The sequence below is a fragment of the Magnolia sinica genome, chromosome 12 (genome assembly GCF_029962835.1).
Source record: "Magnolia sinica isolate HGM2019 chromosome 12, MsV1, whole genome shotgun sequence".
In the NCBI taxonomy this organism is placed as follows: domain Eukaryota; kingdom Viridiplantae; phylum Streptophyta; class Magnoliopsida; order Magnoliales; family Magnoliaceae; genus Magnolia; species Magnolia sinica.
Window position 1 is genome coordinate 61758506 of NC_080584.1, and position 24604 is coordinate 61783109.

Below are 24604 nucleotides of genomic sequence, written 5' to 3' on the forward strand. Positions count from 1 at the left end.
CTTCATGTAGATCTACTCTTCCAATTCCACATGCTAGAATGCAGTCTTCACATCCATCTGTTACAGCTCCTGATCGTATTAGGCAACCAGCGCCAATACGAATCTGATAGACACTTGCTTAACCACCGGTGCGAATATCTCTGTGAAGTCAATTCATTCTCTCTAAGCATAACCTTCACTACTAGTCTCGCTTTGTATTCATCCTGTTTTCTTCTGAATAACCACTTGCATCCATTTGCTTTTCAGCTCACTGGTAGCTCTACCAGCTCTCATGTGTTGTTCTTGTAGAAGGAGTCCATCACATTGTCCATTGCTGCCTTCCACTTTTCTACATCAGGCTCGTTAAGAGCCTCTTGAAGAGTAGACAAATCTCTCTCATTTGTAAGAAGGGCATATGTGATATTAGAATCGTACCTGTATCTCGCTGGTAACCTGTGATCCCACGGTAAGTTTTTCCTAGGTGGTTGCTCCACCTCTTCTTATACTACTATCTACGCATCTGTCTCAGTCTGAGTATTTTCTGTGTCAATCTGAACATCCACAACCAACCTCTTTGGTTCTTGTTACTCCTTACCATTCTTGCGGAATAGGGAGCTTTCGTTGAATTTGACATCTCTGCTAATGATGATATTCCATATGACCTGGTCATATAGCCTGTATCTCTTTACACAACCACTATGTAAACAAAGACGTACTTTTTAGCTTTTTGGTCTAACTTATCTCTCTCAACTGACAGTATATGAGAGTAAGCCTCACAACAAAATATACGCAAATTTGAGTAGTCCACTTTATGGACACTCATTACTTTCTCTGGAATTTTACATTCAATAGTCATAGAAGGAGACTGGTTCACCAAATAGAAAGCTGCGTTAACAGCATCAATCTATAAGTCCTTGCCCAACCCAACATTACTAATCATGTATCGAGCTCTCTCCAAGAAAGCCTGACTCATCCACTCAACCACACCGTTTTTCCTCGAGTATGTGGCATAGTGTGTGCTGTCATATGATCCCTCAATTTTTATAAAATTGATTAAATTCTCCTGAAGTAAACTCACCACCATTATCTGTCCTTAATACCTTTAAATTTCGCCCTGACTGCTTTTCCACCATGTCCTTCCATTATTTGAAATTGGTGAAGACCTCATATTTATGTTTCATGAAATAAACCCAAACTTTCCGGGAGTAGTCGTCAATGAATGTGACAAACCACCACGACCCCCAGGAGGAAACTACAGGCGATGACCGTCATACATCAGAATTGACATAGTCAAGCACACCCCTATGTATAAGTTTTTCAGATTTAAAAGATAACCTAGATTGTTTACCATATATACAATGCTCGCATATATTTAAATTAGAACTTTTAAAACTTAGAATTAAACAACGATCAAAAAATACCTTCATACGACGCTTGCTTATGAGGCCCAAATGTGCATGTCACAAATATGCAGACGTGGAATCTGTTACAGCTATTACAACTCCACCTGTTGAACCACTCCCGATCAACCTGTAAAGATTAATGTGCCTCTGTGCTCTCATAACCACAAGTGCCCCTTTTAAAACTTTAAGGATACTATTAAAACCGTTGAACTTACACCTGCTTCGAGTGCACTAAGAGAAATCAAATTCTTCTTCAAGCAAGGAACGTGCCTCACCTCAGTCAAGGTACGCTCCATCCCTTCAAACATCTTGATGCGCACTGTACCAACAGCCACGACGTTACAGGCATTATCATTACTCATAAATACCTGTCCACCATCGTACTCTATATAACTGGTGAACCAACTTCGATGAGGAGTCATGTGAAATGAACTCCCTGTGTCAAGAATCCACTCATCTCTACGATCATCGTATAAGTGTCCGATCATAGATACTGACAACACATCACCTCTACTTGTCTCTTCATCAGACGTGCAATGTTGCCTCTCTGGAAGAAGCCACTGAGTTTTCTTTCTTTAGTTTAGGATTTGTACAATCCTTCTTCATGTACCCTAACATCCCACAATTCCAGCACTTTAACTTACCTTTACCCTTTCCCTTGGATTTAGATCTCAACCAAGAGGATCCTGTACCTCGCTCAGTATTCCTACCCCTTATAAATAGTGCATTAGTAGAGGCCCCTATGCTACCGTTTTTTCTTTCTCATGGCATTTCCCTGAATGGCTGAGATAACAATGTCCACACTCAGGGATATATTACTAGTGCACAAAGAGTCCCTGAAAGACTCATACGATGCCGGAAGAGAATTTAGCAAAATACAAGCCTGACTTCATCTTTGACCACTTCCTCCATGTTTAACAACTTGCATAATCAACTTGTTAAATTACTGATGTGGGCCTCCACATCTACACCCTCTGTCATCCTGAAATTGAACAAAAATAACTTCAAGTGTAGGCTATTTTCAAGGGACTTCTTCGCATAAACGTCTTCTACTTTTACACAACTCCGATGTAGTTTTCTCACTCATGACATTGTAGAAAACCTTACTCATTAGACACAATCGGATTGAGGATTTAGCTTTCTTATCTAGAATCCTCCATTCATTATCATCCATAAACGCATGTCGCTCCTCAAGAGCCTCATCTAGCCCTTGCTGAGTTAATAGGCTAATTATCTTAACCTTCCATAACTCAAAGTTGTTTTTACCTGAGTACTTCTCAATGTCATACTTAAGATTTCCAGCCATTGATACTCCTCCTTACAGATTCAAGCCTGCGCCCTAGTGTTAGTTCAGATACCAATTGTTGGGGGGACTATGGAAGCACATAGAGATGAATCTAGAAAAGTAATCTAATCGCACTAAGCAAGCACAAAGAGAATACAACGATTTAACGTGGAAAATCCATTGCGGGAAAAAACTACAGTACAAAGTGACAGATGATCACTATAAAAAACATAAATTACAAGAGATGAGAGCTTACTCGATTCGAACAACCTCAAATCAATCCCTTGCTACACCCTTGAAACCCCTTGGTCGAATTTGAAACCCTAGTAATTTTCTCCTAATCCCGATTACACCCAAATATGTAACCTTTGGAAGAATCACAATCGAAATATGAAGCAAATCCCGCAAAATTGCAACTCTATGAAAATCTGCATGGATCCATTCGATGACATCGAAACTTATCCTTCGATGACATCGAACAAATGCTGAATTAGTCCAGAGACAAGACATGAAAATTGGATCTTATTCGATTTCATCAAGCCATCTTCAGTGGCATCGAACATAACCTTCGATGTCATTGAAAAAGCACCCAGTTAGTCCAGCGACCAACTAGAGAAAATTCAAAAATTCTCGATGGGATCGAGCACTGTTCGATGGCATCGAACGGTGCTCAATGGCATCAAATGGTCTCCCGATGTTTCTAAATGATTTAAGACTTTAAAAAACAACATGACCTACTTCAATATTGGATATCCATGTCCTAAAATGAACCAATGAAATGGATGGATGAAGTGGATACAACACACACCTTACAATGAACGCTACAAGGCTTGGGTTACATGATTCCCATAAGAGGTGGATTTTCTGAAAGGATTTCACATAAAGTTCCTGTGATGGGATTATAGGGGGACCATACTGCGATGTTTGTGAGGAATTCATCCTATATATATATATATATATATATATATATATATATATATATATATATATATATATATATATATATATATATATATATATATATATATATATATATAATTTTAGCACATTCAACTATTGATATCATTTTAGCACATTCGATATAAAGAGGTGGGTCCAAAACTCAAGTGGCTACATGAGATGTAACATGGGGATATAATGAACACAATTGAAATATTCGAATGGCTGAAAAGTTTTGTATCAGGTTAGGACTTTTGCCTTTTCACTTCATCCTAGTGGTAATGACCTCATAAAAGGTTTGGATGGAGCAAAAACATCGAGCTAGCACAGGAAAGTTTCAAGGGAAATCGGATTGCGTACTGAGTTACTCAGTAAGCTTTAATTGTACTAAGTAAACTCAGTTGGGCCCACTGTGAATGTATGTAGTTTATCCACACCATCCATCCATTTTTCCTGCTAATTTTAGGGGTTGATCCCAAAATTTCAGTATATCCAAAGCTCAAGGGGACCATGCCATAGGAAATAGTGTGGAATAATGATTTCCACCGTTAAAACCTTCCTAGGGCCCACAGTAATGTTTATCTTCCATCCAACCAGTTCATAATATTAAAAAGACATGGATGGAGAGAAAATACAAACATAAGCTTGATCCAAAACTTATGTGGCCTACAAGAATTTTTCAATGGTAGAGGTTCAATCACATTATTTCTTGTGGTGTGGTCCACTTGAGTTTTGGATATGCTTCCTTTTTTTGTTCAAGACCTGAAATTATCTGTTAATATGGATGACTAGAGTGGATAAAATAAATAAATAATGGTAGACCCCACAAAGTTTACATAATATGCTGAGGGTACTGAGTTACTCAGTACGCGGTCCACTTCCGTTTTAAGGGTAGTCATTTTACCCCTCGTGGATCCTCTCCTGTGGCCCACTTGAGTTTTGGCTAGTCCTCATATTAGGGAAACAGATTGGCTACTCCCCCTGCACTGGCCAACGTGCTATGTGGGCCTCACCATGATGTATGTGTTTCATCCATGTGGTTCATTTATTTTTCTAGATCATTTTATGATATGAGACCAAAAATGAGGTATATCCTAATCTCAAGTGGACCACATTACAGAAACAGTGTTGAATGAGTGTCGACCATTAAAAAACCTTTTGGAGGCCAAAAAAGTTTTGGATCAAGTTGATCTTTGTTTTTTCCCTTCATCTGGGCCTGTATGACCTAATCAACAGATTGGATGTCAAATAAACAGTACAGTGGGCCTTAGGAGGATTTTAATGGTAGATATCCAATCACTATTGTTTTGTTGTGGTGTGGTCCACTTGAGATTTATATCTCTCTAAGTTTTTATCTAAATCCCTAAAATGATCAGTAAAAATGGATGAAACATATACATAATGGTGGGGCCCACAGAGCACCGACCATCAGCCACGGGGCTGGTGGCAGGGGTAGTAGCCAATTCGTTTCCTCATATTAGTCACATGTCGTCAAATAAGCTAGCAAAGTAGAAGGAAAAGGTGAGTTTCACGAAAACATTACAGTGGGCCACCTAGTATACCAACTACCAGCTAAAGGCTTTCCAAGGAAATCCGCATCACGTGTAACCTTTGGTTACAAGGCAAGGTATATCCGTGCGGCGAGAGAACAGCTGCCCTGATTTGACACGTGAGCTCTGGCCAATCCTTGTTTACAAGGAGCCGGTGCAGCCCAAAGCTCTGTAGGGCCCACCATGTTGGCCATCTAACATCTACTCCGTCCATCAGTTTCGCAAGGTCAGGATAAGATGTAATTCCAAAAATATGGCAGATCCAAAATTGAAGTGAGCCGCACCACAGAAAACAACGAGAATGGAAACACAGACCATTCGAACCTTCCTGAGGCCCATGCTGATCCCTTATATTCCATCCAGCCCGTTCATAAGGTGACTTCCATTAGGATGTAGGAAAAACAATAATATCATTCTGATCCAGAACTTCTATGGCCCCAAGGAAGTTGACGGTGTGTGTTAAATCCCCCAGCAATTCTTGTAGCATAGCACACCTTAGTTTTTGATCTATCTCACTTTTGGGCTCACATCCAAGGGAGTGGATTCCTTACGGACATGTGGTGACCCCACAGAGTTTTGGGTTACAAAGGAACATGCAAGAAGGTTGCACGCACCTCGTGTCCTGCTTTCACACCTCTTCCTTAAGGATAACGAGAGCAGAAATCATCGCTAGGAGAATCCTCCATAGAAAGGTACAATCATCATTTTCAAAGTTAAAGCTTATTATTCCACAAAGATGTAATATATTTTCCTACTGGTGGTGGCAAAAATAATGTCATGAAAAGCATCTCAGAATGTGAATTTTCAAATGCCATTTTGAGGTGCATGTGAAAGACACTCAACTACAACATTTATTAAAAATGATCCAACTGCTCTTACCTTGCAGAACTAGGGAACCATTGAGTCCATTATATCCCAAATCCAACGCCTCCAGTTTGCTCAAGTTGGCCAAATCTATCAAGATTTAAACAATTTTAAAAAAATAACATTAGAGTAGGAATTTGGAGAAGTGAGGCATGACCACTAAATAAAGTACAAAATATTATCTAAACTAATATTATCAATCTTGGCTTAATTTCTTTACAGTTAATTAACTTACCTTTTGACGGGAAGAAATCTTCCAAATAATTTCCGCCTAAATCAAGGCTCTTGAGGGAGGAGAGTGCACCCAAATATGGTAGAATGCTTCTATTTAACTGATTATCCCCTAGGCCTAGCTGCTCTAGGTTGCCCAATCTTGACAACATTTCAAAACTTGTATATAAATTTCCAAGAGGTGAATACTCCACATCAACACCTCTGTGTGGAAGTCCAAAGTAATTCCTGGTCAGAGACAGTCTCTTGAGGGATGAGAATGCACCCAAATACGGTAAGATGGTTACATTGAATGAGTTATAGCTCAGGTCAAGGTTCTCTAGCTTGCTCAATCTCGACCATCTATTGAAACCTGCATATGGATGACGTCCTGCATTTAGGGCCTCAGCTTAGAATAGGGAAAAATCCCAACCATTCTTTATCTTTCATGAAAAATAAAATAAAATTATTTCCTCAAATGCCAAGGATAAACACTTTGAAGGGGCCTTTATTTCCAATATGTTGCTTTGGACCTTGTGCTCAACATGAAAAGGATTGAATTGTAAAGGTTAAAAATGTTTCTCTGTGTTTATGTGGGAGAAGGCCGCAAATCACAACCACTCTGTTTTTGGTTTGTCCAATCATCATCATCTCAATTAAATTGTTGGCTTGTTTTCTCAAGTCCACCTTGAAATTGTCAGAATTACAATTCAGGACTCATTGGTTAAGAAAGCCAATCATAATCAACTTAATTAATTATTATTATTATTATTAATTGTTGGCTTGTTTTCTCAAGTCCACCTTAAAATTGTCAAAATTACAATTCAGGACTCATTGGTTAAAAAAAGCCAATGGTTTTCAATTTTGGCCATTTCCACCTCATTTGACCAATAATTGCAATTCAATAATAAGTGCTCCAAATGCAATCTTAGTGTTGCAAACATACCTTGCCATCTCCACCTGAATTCAAAATGGCACTGTTGAGTGTGTTTGGATGCACTATCAAATTGAATTTCAATTATTAAATTTGAAACTATTTTTTTTTTGCATACATACATTTTTGCAACTTAATTCACTGGGCTTCCAATGGCAGCCTTCATTTCATCAAGAAACGATAGTTAAGACCCATCAAAGTATAAATAAAATAAAATGGCTGAAAGAGCAGACATAGTTGCAGATCTTTGTGCTGTCCACCATGTTTTATTTATATAGAACATCTACCCCCTCAATCAAGTTATCCTCGTGCTGCTATGATTCGGGCCAAAAACAATGGAAAAATGGGGATCAGATGACAATGATAAGTTTGTGTATGAGGGAACCATGGTATGTATCATTAGTCAAACACATTAATTAGGTGCAACTCAGTAAGATGAAAAGAAGATATGAAATTCTTCATGATTCAAAACCCAGGTGGGCAACACCACGTGAACTTAGAGGTTTTAGGAGAAATTTTACATCAGGACATCTAGGAGTTCTGTACAGGAAAATTTGAAATGGACTGAGAAAATAAGTGGCTCACCTGATAGATGGTAAGGATTTTACATGTAAAACATGTTGGGCCACTCAGAACTTGTTGTTTTTTGCATTGTGTGAAATAGTGTTATTCATGATTTGATGTAGAGCAGTCGTGGACACTTTCATGTCCAAGATGGACCAGAGAAGGCCCGATCGGAGGCAAAAGTGATTAGGACATTCAGAACCTTAAAACAGAAATATCTCCCAAACCGGAATGAGTTATTCGACGTACCATATATAATTTTGGGGTAGGAGAAGCTACTTTAGCCAACCAACCCCGCAACCCCAACAAAGCCGGGTTGCCACGCCAAATTTGTGAGATTCCATCAAATTGATGGTCGAAAGTCCATTTTATTTTCTTTTTTACTATTTATAGTAAGTTTTAATTCGATCATAACTCTTGATCCTTCAAGCTTTAGGAGTCGTGCTCAACATGAAAAGCGCTTAGAAAAATTGGGAGAATAACGTGGTTAGGCCAAATTAGACACTATTTTTGGCCAAAAACCATGAAGTCTACTAAAAATCACATATTTTAGGGAGTTTCAGTTGGAGTTTGATTCTGAAATTTCCTCATAAGTTTCGTATCACTATTTGAAGGATTGAAAATTCGCTTTTATCATCAATTAATCTATTGTCGAATTTATTAGAATTTATTTCTATTCTTTCTATTTTTCCTCGTGGATTTGAGGAATCTTTGTGAGGAGTCCAGAGAAGCTACGTGGACTCAGTGTAATTATCTCCTTGAGCAAGACGGTGATCGACCTCATCACGTCCATCCTTGCATCATGATTCCACTTGGATACCACTTATTTCTCAAGGCATGGTTGGCATGATTTATCTAATTTAATAAGAGCTTTTCAAATAAGAGCTATTCTAATAAGTTTCTTTATACTAGCTCTTATTGTTAAATAAGTTCATTTGGTAAAATTACTTTTTCATGCTTGAAAAGAGCTTTTATTTGAAATAATCATATTTGGCAAAGCATTCAAATAAAAACTTATTTAAAGGATAGTTGCTATGATTTTAAAAAGTTGCAATAACTCTATTTCAAATGAGCATGCTCCTTCATTCGTTTCACCTAAGATGCTGGCCATCCATCATGTTGGCAAATGCACGCGGATTGTATGTCACGTGGAGTGTACCTTTTATGTGGACAGTCCTTGTGGGTCAAACATTTGAAGTGGGCCATGTATTATGCGAGACCTACTTTGGATGTAGACCATTCATCATTAGGGGTCGACCTTTGATGTGCACCATCCATTATGTGGGGACCCACCTTGATTTAGGTCATCCATTATGTGGGGGGCTATGTACCTTGATTTAGGTCATCCATCATGTGGAGCCCACCATCAATGTTAATTTTCTTTCATGTAGGTCACTTGAATGTTCACTACCCATCACATGGAGCTCACATTTGATGTGTCCATCGTGTGGGCCCTGCCTTCAAAGTGGGTTGTCCATCTTGCATACCATTCATCATTAGGAATGACTTTGATGTGGATCCTCAATTAGGTGGGTCCCACTTGATATAGGTAGTCCATCATGCGAGTCCACAGAATTTGATGTGGGCCATTCATTATATAGGGAGCATTTTTAATGTGGGTTATCCCCTCATGTTAGGCCCACTTTTGATGTCCACTATCCATTGTGTGGAGGTACCCCTTCTATGTTGATCATCAATTATGGTGGGCTACTTTGGATATGCGTCTTTCACCATATGGGGCCACGCTTTGTTGCGAGCTATCCATCATGTGAGGCTTACTCCATCCTTTATCTGGGTCCACCTTAATGTGGACCATTAATCATGTGAAGCCCCACCTTCAATATGGGCTATTCATCCTGTGGGCCGTCCTTTGATGTCAACTTTGCATCATATAGGCCCATCTTCAATGCCACCATCCATCACGTGTATTCCACCTTTCATGTGGACTGTCCATCATGTGGGTTCCACCTTTCATACGGACCTTCCATCAAGTGGGTTCCACCTGGTGTAGATCGTCCATCATGCGAAAGGCCATCCATCATGTGGGTCCCACCTTTGATGTTAACCTTCCATTACGTGGGCCCACCTAGATGTGTGTACCATTCATCATGTGGGCCCCTACCTTCAGTATGTGACGCAAGGGAGGACGTAAGGTCGAGCACCGTCTTCCTCAAGAGGATAACTATTCCGAATCCACGGAACTTCTCTGGACTCCTCACAGAGACTTTTCGAATCCACGAGGAAAGAAAGCAGGAAATAAAAATAAATTCTAATAAATTCGAAATTGATTAATGAATTCATAAAAATGAGTTCACAACTCTTTAAATAGGGGTACCAAGCAATGTGAAAGAAATCAGAGTCAAACTACAACTAAAACTCCTAGAATTCGTGACTTACTATAAATAGTAAACTTACTATTTATAGACGGTCGTGATGTCTACTACTGCACAAGGTTTTCGGCCAAAAATAGTAAGTGTCCTATTTGGCTTCACCAAACCGTTCTCCTAATTTTTCTAAGCTCTTTTCAAGTTGGACGCAACTCTTAAAGCCCAACGGATGAAGAGTTATAATTACACTAAAACTTACTATTTATAGTAAAAATGAAATTACAATAGGGAAACGAACGTCGATTTGGCAGTATTTTGCAAATATGGCTTAAGAAACCTAGCATAGCAGGATTGGTTGGCTAAAGTAGCTCGTTCTACCCTAAAATTATATATTTTATGTCAGATAACTCATTCCGGATTGCGAGATATGCCCAATTTAAGGTCCGATGGTCTGGATCACTTCTGTCATCGACCGGACCTTTTCTGATCCATCTTGGCCATGTAACTATCCGCGACCCACTCTACATCAGTCTTCTCTACTTCAAAAAAACTCGTCCTCGAGTTCTCGTCATGCTCTGGTTCATGATACTCGGTCAGGTCCGCGACATTGAAAGTCCGTGAGATTGCCATGTCATCTGGAAGATCAATAACATAAGCGTTGTTACTGATCTTTTGGATGATTGATACCAATCCAATTTTTTTATTCTTCAACTTGTTGTACATTCCAGTCGAAAATCTTTATTTGCGCAGATAGACCATTACTTGGTCGCCCACCTCGAACACTTTTTGTCGCCAATGCTTGTCCGCTTGCTCCTTATACTTTTCGTTCGAGACATATAGCTTGGTCTGTACCTCCGCATGAATGCCCATGATCTTGTCTAGCATATGTTCTGCTGTAATGCTCATGCGTGGGAGCTTGGGCAAGGGGACCAAGTCTAGTATGTAGCGAGGTACTCATCTGTAAATAACTTGGAACGGGGATTTTCCTGTCAAGCGGTTTACCATGTTGTTGAATGCAAACTCCGCTTAAGACAAAGCCAAATCCCACTGCTTCAATTTCTCTCTTGAAATATATCGAAGGAGGTTTCCTAACGTGCAATTCACAACCTCAGTTTGACCGTCAGTCTGTGGGAGGTAGGCGCTGCTGAATTGAAGCCGTGTATCAAATCGAGTCCAAGTGGCTTATGAACTTCGTGTCATGGTCAGAAGTAATAGTCTTGGGAACCCCGGGTAGCTGCACAATTTCTCTGAAGAATAGATTCACCATGTGTGTTGCATCGAGAGTCTTCTTACATGGAATAAAGTGCGCCATCTTGGAGAAATGATCTACTACCACGAACACCGAATCCATGCCGCATTGTGTTCGTGGGAGACCAAGCACGAAGTCTATAGATAAATCCTCCCAAGGGCCGTCAGGCACAGGTAATGGAGTATAGAGGCCCGTATTATGAGATTTTCCCTTGGAGGTCTGACAAATATAACAACGTTAGACTAACTTTCCCACATCACGTACCAATTGCCGCTAATAATACCATTCTTCCACAAGAGCTCACGTCTTGTCTCGTCCAAGGTGTCCACTGAGGTCACCTCCATGTATCTCTTGGATTATTTGTTCTCTTAGCAAATTGTTCGGGATGCACAATCCATTTTCCTTGAAAAGGAACCCGTCTTGCATATGTAAGTCGCCGGGGTGACCTTCTTGGCATCTAACCCATGCATCCTTGAAGTTGTCGTTATCGGCATATATGTCTTTGAGGCGCTCAAACCCGATCACCTCATTGCTCATAGTGACAAACAAAGTTACACGGTGACTCAGCGCATCAGCTACTTTGTTCTGTTGCCCTGACTTATGTTTTAGTACGAACGTGAATTCCTGTAAAAATGAGATCCATCTAGCATGCACATGGTTAATGTTAGCTTGACTATTAATGAATTTGAGAGCTTGATGGTCCGTGTAAAGTATGAATTCCCTTTGAATCAAATAATGTCGCCAGTGTCGCAGTGCTTGGACCACCGCGTATAACTCGATCTCATATGTAAACCACTTCTTACGTGCATCGCTAAGTTTCTCACTATAGATGGCTACCGGCTTACCTTCTTGAGACAAAACTCCCCCAATTTCGACATATGAGGCATCACATTTGACTTTAAATAGTTTGTCAAAGTTGGGAAGTACAAGAACCGGGGTCGTGGATAATATGCGCTTGATTGTGGCAAGCTCTTGTCGGCTTCGTCAGTTCACTAAAACTACCCTTTCTTCATGTAATCTGTGATTGGTGACACAATAGTACTGAAAATTTTCACGAACCGACGATAAAATGTCGCCAGTCCATGAAAACTTCACACTTCGTGAATATTTGTGGGAACCGGCTATTCTCTGATTGCCTTCACCTTTTCCTCATCCACCCGAATGCCCGTGGATGTTACGACAAAACCCAGAAATAATAGGCTATCAGTCATGAAGCTGCACTTTTTAAAATTGTGATACGATTTATTTTTAATGAGCACTTGAAAGACCTTCTTGAGGTGTTCCATATGGGTGGTTTCGTCTTGACTGTATATTAAAATATCATCACAATAAACCACAACGAACCACCCAATGAAAGGTTTCAGAACTTGGTTCATCAATCTCATAAATGTGCTAGGCGCATTCGAAAGACCGAAGGGCATGACCATCCATTCATACAATCCTTCCTTAGTCTTAAAGGTCGTTTTCCACTCATCACCCGACTGTATTCAAATCTGATGGGAGCTGCTCCTTAGGTCCAATTTAGAGAATATTTTTGTGCCCTCTAGCATGTCCAACATATCGTCCAACCGTGGTATAAGAAACCTATATTTTATGTTGATTTTGATGATGGCCCGGCTGTCGATACACATGTGTCAACTCCCTTCTTTCTTTGGAGTTAATAGAGCCGGTACGGCACACGAGCTCATACTTTCTTGAATAAGACCCTTATGGATCAGCTCCTCTACCTGTCCCTGTAGAATCTTACACTCATTCGGACTCATTCGATAATGAGGATGATTAGATAAACTGGACCCAGGGACAAAGCCGATATGGTGTTGGACATCCCGCATTAGGGGTAAACCATCGGGAAGGTCATCAAACTAGATTTCTTTTAATTCATGTAGCAAGGGCTTTAGTCTTTCAACGATGATGGTAGGATCGAGTTCTTCTCCCTTTACAATTAATGCATAAGCCTGTCCTATTTCTTTGGATTCTTCCACGAAGTCTCATATGGTTAAGAGAAAACGACCCTCCACTTTAGAAGTTTCAGGTGTTCCTTTGGATCCATAGGGGCCAATATGGTCTTCCGGTCATCCATGACGAAGATATATATGTTATCTTACCCTTTATGAGTGGCATCATGGTCAGATTGCCAGGGTTGACCGAGTAGTATGTGACATGCTTCCATGTCAACCACATCGCATACTACTTTATCCTTATAATGTTTGCCAATTGAAAAGGATATGGTGTACCATTTAGTTACCTTTGTTTCACTGACTTCTTGATCCAATCGATTGTATATGGAGAGGGATGACGCTCCGTTTTTAATTATAATTTTTCCACCATGACCTTGGAGACGATGTTCTCGCTGCTTCCACTATCAATGATCACGTTACAAACCTTTCGATTCACCGTACACCTAGTGCGAAAGATGTTATGCCGCTGTGGATGCACTTCTTTTCTTGGTGTATATAATTGTCGCCTCACGACGAGCGACTCGTCCTGATCTTGCTGAACCTAACCTGAATCATTTGCCTCGTCCTCGATGGTATGCTCTTGTTCTTCAATATCTAGATCTTTATAAGCGTTATCAGCACTACCATCATTGATGGCAAGGTTTACCACTTTTCACTAAGGACAAGTATTTGATAGGTGGCCCGGTTGGCCACAACGATGACAGTTGTCGAGCCTTGGCCGAGCATAAGGGTTTGGGATTCTATTTGGACCAGCAGCAGTCGATACGCCCCTTTGGGGTCTAGCTTGCCTGCTTCTCTGATCCCGGTTCTCAGACGTAGGAGGTTGAGTCTGTGATCCTACGGGCTTCTTCCCCTTGGGCAGTGGAGCTCCTTGGGGCGGACCTGCCGCAGGGATCCTTGCAGTAAGGTAGGTCCATGTGTTAAGATGTTCAAGTTGCGCTTCTACCCGAGTAGCCAACCCAGACAAACTGCATCTGGACCCGATCCTGGATAGCCATATGCAATCCATCGTTGAATTAGACGACTTGTTGCAATTCAATCTCGACCAAATCGTTACACACTACTAGGCGGTAAAATTCTTATGCGTATTCTCTCATCGACCGACTACCCTGTTGATAATTTTGGTATTGTTGGAATAATACTTAATCGTAATCGCTAGGGAGGAATCAGGCACGTAGTTGCTACTTCATCTGCTGCCATATACGGATTGGTGCTTCATCTGCCTGGTTCATACGAGTTGTAGTTGTTCCCACCAAGTTGAAGCTCCGCCTTTCAACTTGTAGGTCACGAGCTGGACCTTCTTTGCTTCAGGGATGTCCATATAGTCGAAAAATTGCTCAACTTCAGAAAGCCCATCGAGGAAATCCTCAATGTGTAGTTGGCCATTGAAGTTAGGAATATCAACTCGCATCTTGAATTCTCGATTTGTCCGATCTACTCGATCACCTTGTCAGGAGTGTTAGATGATTATTTCATCAATTTCCTCCTCATTGGATCCCCCCTCCTCAGGAATGACCCTTGGATGCACTGCCAGTACTATCTTGCGATTAAGGCGATTACGAGTTTCATCAATTGGCGGTGGAGGATTGCCACCAGGAACACGGAGTTGCCCTAGGGTTTTCACCAAGAGATCCGCTATGCGGTCGATGGAAGCCTTCATCCCTTGCATGGCTTGCCGATTCTCTTGCTGTTCTGCTTCAAAAGCTACGACCATTAAAGGTAAATTCCTTAGAGCACCGCCCCTGGGATTGTTGCCCGACCCGTCGTTAGAAGCCATCAATATGAGGAGAAACCTCATTTTGATACTAAACTAACGTAGGGGAGGATGTGAGGTCGAGTAACGTCTTCCTCAAGAGGATAACTATTCCGAATCCACGGAACTTCTCTGGACTCCTCAGAGAGACTTCTCGAATCCACGAGGAAAGAAAGCAGGAAATAGAAATAAATTCTAATAAATTTGAAATTGATTAATGAATTCATAAAAATGAGTTCATAATCCTTTAAATAGGGGTACCAAGCAATGGGAAAGAAATTAAAATCAAACTACAACTAAACTCCTAGAATTCGTGACTTACTATAAATAGTAAACCTACTATTTATAGACGGTCGTGATGTCTACTAGTGCACAAGGTTTTTGGCGAAAAATAGTAAGTGTCCTATTTGGCATCACTAAACCGTTCTCCTAATTTTTCTAAGCTCTTTTCAAGTTGGACGCAACTCCTAAAGCCCAACGGATGAAGAGTTATAATCAAACTAAAACTTACTATTTATAGTAAAAACGAAATTAAAATAGGGAAACGAACGTCGATCTGGCGGTATTTCGCAAATCCAGCTTGGGCAACCTGGCATAGCAGGGTTGGTTGGCTAAAGTAGCTCGTTCTACCCCAAAATCATATATTTTACGTCAGATAACTCATTTCGGATTGCGAGATATGCCCGATTTAAGGTCTGATGGTCTAGATCACTTTTGTCGCCGACCGAGCCTTTTCTGATCCATCTTGGCCGTGTAACTGTCCGCGACCCACTTTACATCAGTATCGGTCCATCCTGTGGGCTACCTTAGAGAGAAAGAGAGAGGGGGATGAGAAGCCACAAACCAGAGAGTGAGAGGAAGATAATAAAAAAATAAAATATGTGAAGGTAGTTTTTAGTATTTTTAAATTTTGATAAAGCCCCAACCTTTACCCACTTAAGCTCAATAAGATCTAAAAAAAAGTGAACCATCCCTAGCTTATGGGAGGACTTATTTTCTCATTTCTAGATAAATAAATTTTATAATTAGACATTTACCAAACCATCCAAAAGCATATTTAAATAAGCTAATAAGCTAGTATTCGTAGTCATGTCAATCACCTCCTTAGTCTTAATTAGTAGGATTAGAGCAATCCATGTTACCCAAAGCGAGGCCCATTGCCAGGTCTATATCCAACCATCTTTCTTTTTTGGTAACTCACTAAAGGAAATAAGCCCAAATATGAGGAAGATTCAAAATTCAGGTGGATTATGCCTTAAGAAGCAATGGGGATGAAAACGCCCAATGTTGAAACTTTTATGTGGGCAATGGAAGTTTTACATGAGCATAATATTTTGTTTTTCCTACATCTAGTGGGAGTCATCTTATGAACTGGTTAGATGGCATAAAAAGATCACGGTGAGCCATAGGAAGGCTTCAATATTGTTGGCATTTCTATCCCCACTATTTAATTCTGAATGTGTTAAGGTATAGCTTACTTGAGTTTTATATCTCCATCATGTTTGGGCTCATGTCCTAAAATAAACTAGTGAAACTGATTGACAAAGTGGATATAACACAAACATTATGATGGGCTACTGTTGAGGGTCAAATATTGCATATTAGACCCCAATTATTACCTGATTTTACGTTCATGATAATGCTTAACGTTCTATTTTTAATCGTGTTTTTGTTGCAAGGTGAATTTAAAGAGCTTGGACTGAAAAGGGTATTAAAAGCATAGATTTAATACTCATAAATTACCAAGGCAAGGGACGGACCCCAGGGGACCGAGATCGAAGAATTTACACGCCAGATATCCAAGAAAATTACACCACTCACGTTAAATGGACCGAAAAACCGTCCAGAATACAAGATCACAGGTTTTCCACCATCCGTTCGGCTTGAAACTTCATATAAAGACCATAAATTAACCGTACATATAAAATTTCAGCCATTGGATCCTTGTGGAAGTAGCCCAATGGACAGATCAGCCCCTAAAATCCTGATTTGGGGCCCGCCTGATATCTGGATATGCTTCAAATTCAGTTTCAACCTCTTAAATGAGAGGATAAAACGTATGGACGGAGTGGATTTCGTAATATACATCATGATGGACCCCACTAAGAAGCGTGCGTGTGCACCATGTGCATAATCCCGCCGCGCACCGTACCTATCCAAATCGGTCAGCGCAATGCTGACCGATAAAAAACTTAAAACTCTCATGACGCCCAGGGTCTTTGCACGCCGACCGTCGGTTTCAGTAGTGGGGCCCACCCATCATGTATATCGATGATCCTGACTGTCCATTCTCTCCATAGGTGGAGCGTGACTCTCTTCTAGGTGGCAGTTTATCCTCTTATGCATGTATACATATGGATCATCGAAAAATGCAGGATGAACGGTCAATTGATTTTATGCAGTGGACCGCACCAAAACCCGATGAAAACTACTCCGTCCCAACTGAAATATCTCCAGGAATCCAATTAACGGGTAGGATTTCTCCAAAAATATCAATGTGGGGCCCACCGAGCATCTCAGCGTCCCTGTTTTCCGTAGGCTCCATGGGCCGTTGTGTGACTCTGATAAAGGTCGGATCGATGATCCAGACCGTTCAAATGATAGAGAAGGGGGTCTTGACCCTTCTTATGAATGTAAAAATTCCGAGTTGAGGCATTCAGCATCCCAAAAACATATCCAAACGCAAGCCTCTCTTGTTTCTGGATGCGTAAAGCTACATGAACCGACTCCAGCCACCGACTGTATGCCTATAAAAGGAGGAGAGAGAGAGGGAGAGAAATCTATCCAATCCTGGGGCTTTAACGTGCAAGAAAGAGAGATAGTTAAAGTTTTTTTCTTTTTATTTTTTATGTTTTTGTTTAAGAGAATTAGCCTAATCATGTCGGGCTAAACCTCTTAGCTAGGGCTAAGAGGTGAAGCTTGTAGCGAGATGGGAGATTTTTTTTTATGTTTTTGATTTTTGTTTAAACTGAACTCTATTTGATTCTAGTTTGATTATATGGAATGCCTTTAGTTTTTAATGGTTTGTTGTGACTCAAATTACAATGGATTTGCAATATCTTCTGGTATTTTACATGCATTATATGGATTATGACTTTAGGAATCCCTGTTGTTCACCATCGTCTCCTGGACGTGGTTGGATGACGGAACCTTTCCTAATGTTCATAATTCCCTTGAATGGATTGTGGGGATTAGTTAACTTCTGTTGTTTACTTTGCCTCATGGGCATGGTTTTGTGATGGAATTGAGCCAAATTCACACCCTTCTCATCTCTTGAAAACTAGATCAAAAGGAAGTTCAGATTTGAATTTTAATGTTATACCTTCCAACTGGTTGAAGATAGGAATCTAAGTCCACTTGTGTTCTTGAATCAAGTGTAGATCTCCCTGATCTCTACAAGTGGATCCTTGGCACCTTAGTTTACTACCTTTGATTTCTACAACTTTTAGATTAATATTTTTCACCATTATTCCTTCATATTTTACTTGATTTAGATTTCATTTCATTCTAGCTCTAGTTCTAGTTATTTTCAGATTACGTGCAAAGTTCAGTCCTTGTGGATTCGACCTCAGTCTCACCGAGTTTATTATTACATCACAACCCTATACTTGGGGTGTGAACAACTACGCAGAGCTTGGGTTAATGGATTCCTATAATCCCACCATACAAAGCAAGATTTACCATGCATGACCAGTTACGTGCAATCCATGTGACCTATCTCGTGTAATCCATGTAATACGTATCTCGTGTAACATAAAGCTCTGTGAGGTCCGCTGTGATGTCCAGGTGAAAGCCAGTTACCAAGTTATGCTAGCCATTGTTTACGGTCGTTTTTGACACACCTACATGGATCAATAAGACTTAACCACATGATGTAACCATAGACTTAATATTGATAGAATCATACTCGTGCTTGAATATATCTTTTGCCCTCTTACCCTTCGCGATATGTTTCCTATCATAAATGAGGTGGCGCAAAACCGTACGCATGCTTTTAAGATAAATAAAGTAACAAATGACATGAAACCCTAATTCGCGTGGCACATGATGAAGAAAGCATACCTAACACATCTATAAAAGACCCATGGAGGTAAGGATCCTTTCATATATTTGGATATGCTCGCTAAGGTCATCTCTCACAATCCTTTTTAAAATGGGAGATCTTCCTAAAGATGTTCAGAGCTCTAGTGGTGATTACAAAGATTCTGAATATATGAAGATGACCAATATATGATGATATTATAGTCAAAAGAATGAGACTCGATCAGCATCTGGTGGATCCAATTTCCCCAGTTCCATGAATATTCAAGGGAACAATAGGTCATAAGTGGAGATGGCTCTATCAAGTCAGATTTAGATATAATATTGTCCTAAACAAATCCTCGAATATACACGACCACGCAAAAGTGGAAATCTGAAAATGAGTTTTTGATTTACAGATCAGATCTCACGTGGGAAAAGAATATCAGAAGGCCGTGGCTGTTAAGGATCTTAGACTAACAAGTAAACTCGATGAGAGTTTTGTCACATCCAAAAGCTATAAAAGGAGAACGCGGTGAAGAGCTCGAGGCCCTCACCAAACACAATATATTTACATAGTCCTTATTTTTACTTTCTATCATAATTTTTATGACCAAGAGCAAATTAAATGTCCGCGACCATCCATTGTCAGATTTCTATCAATTGAGTTCTTACTTAGCAAATTAAACACTTAGTTCACATTCCGCTGACTATCTGCCTAGATCATTGGATCATACAAAAAAAAATCATATTTTTATTTCTTGTTTTACTTTATTCTTTAGTTTATTTTGACACTCTGTCGATTGTAATAAGCATCATTCACAAATTAATAAAAGCAACATTGTTTTAGCATTCTTTTCTTTTATTTGCCATCTTTGTTCCTTTAAAAAATATATTGGTTGTAATTAATGGTGAAAGAAAAGTCCCGAATGTAAGGTAAAATTATTCAATCAAGAAGGACTAATCTCTACCCTTATGCAAATTGCCTAATCGCTGTTACAATGGGTGGTTGTGAAAGTGTCTGGATCCTCAAATTTGGTCTTAATCGGTGCATCAAAGCATTGGGGACACCAACGTTCAATCAAGCATTAAGTCGAGTATAACTCTAGCATGCTCACACTTTTTAATTGCAGACATTAACCGAGTAAAGGCCCTTGATCACATGTGTAGCCTTGTGTTTGATTGAATTACACAAACAAAATTTGTGGTGAGCGTGGTGGGACCCGATAAGCTACCTTTGGTATTTATCAATAAATATGATGCCTCCTAAATTTAAAATAATGCAGTTCTATTGATGGCATTGTAGAAGAGCAATAATACTTGGGCTTGCAGTTCGAGCCCATAGTCAAGTTGATACAAGATCATCTTCTCAACTGTCTTTGATGACTTTTTCATACATTTTCTCATAATGGAATGACATATGCGGTAGATTTGTAGAGGAATTAGTGTATAACTAAAGATCTTCGAGAGATTGGTTGAAGATTTCCTCCAGAGACTTCCAATTAGTAATATTACCCAATAAGCCCCCCAATCATTCAATTGAATGAGAGGCAAAACAACCGACTAAGCTACATACAAGAGCAAGTCAAACCGAACCTTGAAGCCAACCTATATTTGCATAAGTGGTGGTAATAAAGAGTGACCAATATGTTCAATCTTACGATCAGCTAGAATACCTCGACCGATAGAATTATTATGTTCATTAGGGGCAATTCCCAATCCATGTTGATAATAGGGGGAAGCAACCTTTAATTGGTCTAGTTGTTCAAAGAGGTTCTCAGGGGGCCAAATACTAAAGGAGATAACCTCTGACTGACCTAATCGTCTGTCAACGGTATCACAGGACAAAGACACATGGGGGCAATCTCCGACTGGTTCTCTTGTCCAGAACAACTATTACTAGGTAAAGGTGCTTGGGGGGAAACCTCTTGCTGCCCCTCCCCCAGTGGTTGTCGATCACGTGGTGTAATGGACATACCCTAGGCAATCTAAGTGACACCTCGGCTGAGTGGAAATATCAGGCTTACAATAGTTGGTAGGCAGGGATGATGTTATAGGACTCATTCAGGAACATGGGGTCTAATCTAACAACCGACGAATTGCTCCGCCGATTTATAGGAAACCATACTTTGAGTGGGTTGATCAATATTATGAGTTTTTCAGAGATTTCAAGTTCCCTAAGTTCACACTTTTCTCTGAAGAAGGTGAGACCTCTACGATTAAGCACATTGGTTGCTTCACCATGCAATGTGGTAAGTCGTCTCTTAATGATTTTTTAAACTCATATTGTTCAGGAATTCTTTAACAGCAACCACTTTCACATGTTACATAAAACTCTATGTTATCTCAATCCAATCCTGGAATGATATGGAAGAGAGGATTCACATACAGTTCCGCTGAACTGAGCTTGAGGTATCCATAACTGACTTGTTTAGTCCGTGAAAACTGTCTAGCGAGATGATCAATCATTTCATCGCTCGGTTCAACAGTGCCAAAAATCGTTGTCTGGTGATTCTCCCTAAGGTCGAGTTTTTGGGCTCACCTTATAAGGCATGGGTTTCAAGCTTCAAAAGCAATTTTAAGGCATATACATTAAACATCTATTTGAGTTGTTAACTAGGGCAATCTAATACAAGCACATCTTCCCAAAGGACAAACAATGAATGATCACATCCAAGGACACATCTTATCATGATCCAAACTATTAGTTGGTTGTAAAGAAAATACTCCTCACATGGTCAGATGAAGCTCATGACAACTGTTACATGGCGGCCATGGCCTAGATAATTGGCACACAATTCTATGAGTGCTATGCCTTGAAAAAGGTCGAGTAAAAGGCCTCACCCTATATAAACTCAAGGAAAGGTTCCTCTGAAACTCCAACATAATATACTTTTGATATCTCTATTGCCTAGGAGATGTTAGACATTCTATTGGAATCCAAGTTCATCATGCTTCCAAACCACCATAGGATTCCATCAGCTTAAGGAATTCAAATAAGAGATATATGACAAGTATAATGGAACTAAGACTCATTCTACTAAGAATTGTAACATGTTTAGGAATATAGTGCATGAGAACATGAACAAAGACCTCTTGAGTTTCTCAAAAAAGCAGCTGATGGGAATTGATGTAAAGTGGGTCACGAACACTTTCTTGTCAAAGATGAATCAGAGAAGGCCTGATTAGAGGCAGAAGTCATCAAGACTGTTAGAACCTTAAAATAGGCATATCTCGTAATTCAGAATGAGTTACTCAACGTAGCATTTATGATTTTGAGGTAGGAAGAGCTAATTTATCGAACCAACCCGGCAATATAGGGTTTCCCACGCCGAATTTGCAAGATTTCATTAGATCGATGGTCGAATTTTCTATTTATTTCCGTTTTTACTATTTTTAGTAAGTTTTGGTTTGATTGTAACTTTTCATCCGATGGGCTTTAGAAGTTATGTCCAACATGAAAAGTGTTTAGAAAAATTAGGAGAATAATGTTGTTAAACCACATAGGAAACTTACTATAAATAATAATTTTACTATTTATAGTAAGTTACGAATTTTAGGGAGTTTTAGTTGTAGTTTAATTCCAAAACTTCTTCCAAGGCTTGGTATCCCTATTTAAAGGGTTGTAGGCTCGTTTATTCAAGATATAAATTAATTTATGAATTTTCATGAATATTATTTCTATTTTCTTACTTTTTCCTCGTGAATTCGAGAAGTCTCTATGAGGAGTCCAGAGAAGCTTTGTGGATTCGAAGTAGTTATCCCCCTAAGGAAGACGATGGTTGACCTCATCAAGTTCATCCCAGTATCAATTGGTATCAGATCCAGGTTTCCTCTCGGGCCGATGGCAAACAACGAAGGTATGAACAAAAATCCTATGGACGGTGATCTAGGAATTCGTTATCTTTCGAAAAGAATGAAATCTTTCCATTAAGCGAGTTAGTTGACCATGCAAGGGCTACATGCAACCGTCAACCGTCAACCGTCTTATAGCTGTGTTACTTCCGCCTTAACCTCTAGGCGATACTCCACCGCCTGTGGTTGCTCCACCACCTATGGTTGCTGTACGTCACAACCCTGATTTCCGTAGAGCACTTCTAGTGGTAAATCGTAGGGCTACACCAGATGATTCAAGTTTTAGCGACGAAGATCTTGATGAAGGCTTTACCCGACAACCAATCCATGGGAGAAATCATCTAGATCGTGCTGAAAGAGACTATCTGTAACACCCCGTACTTTCCAGTACTCGAGCGTTACAAAGAAAAAAAAGAGTCAATGAATAAAAGTAACCTTTAACCTCAGATGAAGCCATCCGCCCATGAAATAAATTGTAATCAATTTAGCCTTCGTCTTTCAAAAACTTATAACTCAAAAGTATAATTGGAATTTATTCCATGAAGTCCACTAATACGGGTAATCCATCTTAAATTTGGGGCCGATGCCTGGTGAAAACTTATAGACTTAACAAATGCCACTGACAAACTAAAGGGGCTTATTTATTTATTCACTTCTATCCAAGCTTTAGCTGAGTGGACAAATAAATGAACATAAACCACAACAACAATTTAAGGGAAAATAAATCAAAATATATATATATATATATATATATATATATATATATGGGAAAAGGTACTATGCACTCGACCTCACGATAAGCTCCCGTGAGGTTGAGCTATGTGGGCCCCACCGTGATGTGTGTCGACCATCAACATCGTGCATTTGATGGGTCCCTTTAAATTATGGGATATCCCAAAAATCAGTCGTAAACGGAACTCAGGTGGGCCATACCATCTAAAATCATGTGAAGACATGACAAAAACATATAAAAGCACTTGGTGGGGCCACCTGAGTTTTGAATGCTGCTGAAACTTGATCTGAACCCTCATCCAAGTGGGACACACATAATGGATGGGTTGGATTTGCAAACCACATCTCGGTGGGCTCAAAAAATGATTATGAATGTTTTAATGGTGCATGGCCCCTCCCCACTTTTGTATGTGGTGTGGCCTACACAAGTCACGGATTGACTTGATTTTTGAGACCTAGGCCCATGATGGAATGGTGCATCTGACTGATGGGGTAGATGTTCGAAACGCATCACGGTGGGGCCCACACAACTCGACCTCATGGGACGTTCCCATCAGCTCGAGCGCATAGTACCTTTTCCCTATATATATATATGATAGAAATAATAATGTAATAATAATACTTGATGTTTTGAACATATATCAGTCATTAATCTCCTAATTCGACCACTGATTTCCAACTAAGTGGCCCCTAGGACCATTTCCTCCGCTGATACTCAAATTCAAGTTGGTCCAGCCATTAGAACAACAAAAAATTCATCATTAGGAGTAGAAAATTAAGAATATGGTCCGCCTGAGTTTGAGATCTGCCTCATCCTTTGGACAGGGCTCTGATGTGTGCTGACAAAGGGAATGGACGGTGTGGATTTCTCCCAAACAGTTTGGTGGGCCCCACACGGGGTGCGAGTGCACCTAGTGCACTCGTACCCGCCGTGCACCGGGTGTGCCAGCGCTGTTAGCAGCTGGTGACCCGTAATTCCATG

The 24604-nt window shown here is 40.0% G+C and overlaps 1 protein-coding gene across 1 annotated transcript in view; it reads right to left on the bottom strand.

The window, feature by feature from the left end:
• LOC131220124 (receptor-like protein 15) overlaps positions 1 to 24604 on the bottom strand; it is a 38774-nt gene that overhangs the window by 5337 nt on the left and 8833 nt on the right. Inside the window, exons 2-3 of the mRNA XM_058215096.1 lie at positions 6256 to 6603; positions 6036 to 6110 (exon numbers count right to left, since the gene is read on the bottom strand). Coding sequence (XP_058071079.1) covers positions 6036 to 6110; positions 6256 to 6603 — 423 coding nt within the window. The remainder of the gene's footprint in view (positions 1 to 6035; positions 6111 to 6255; positions 6604 to 24604) is intronic.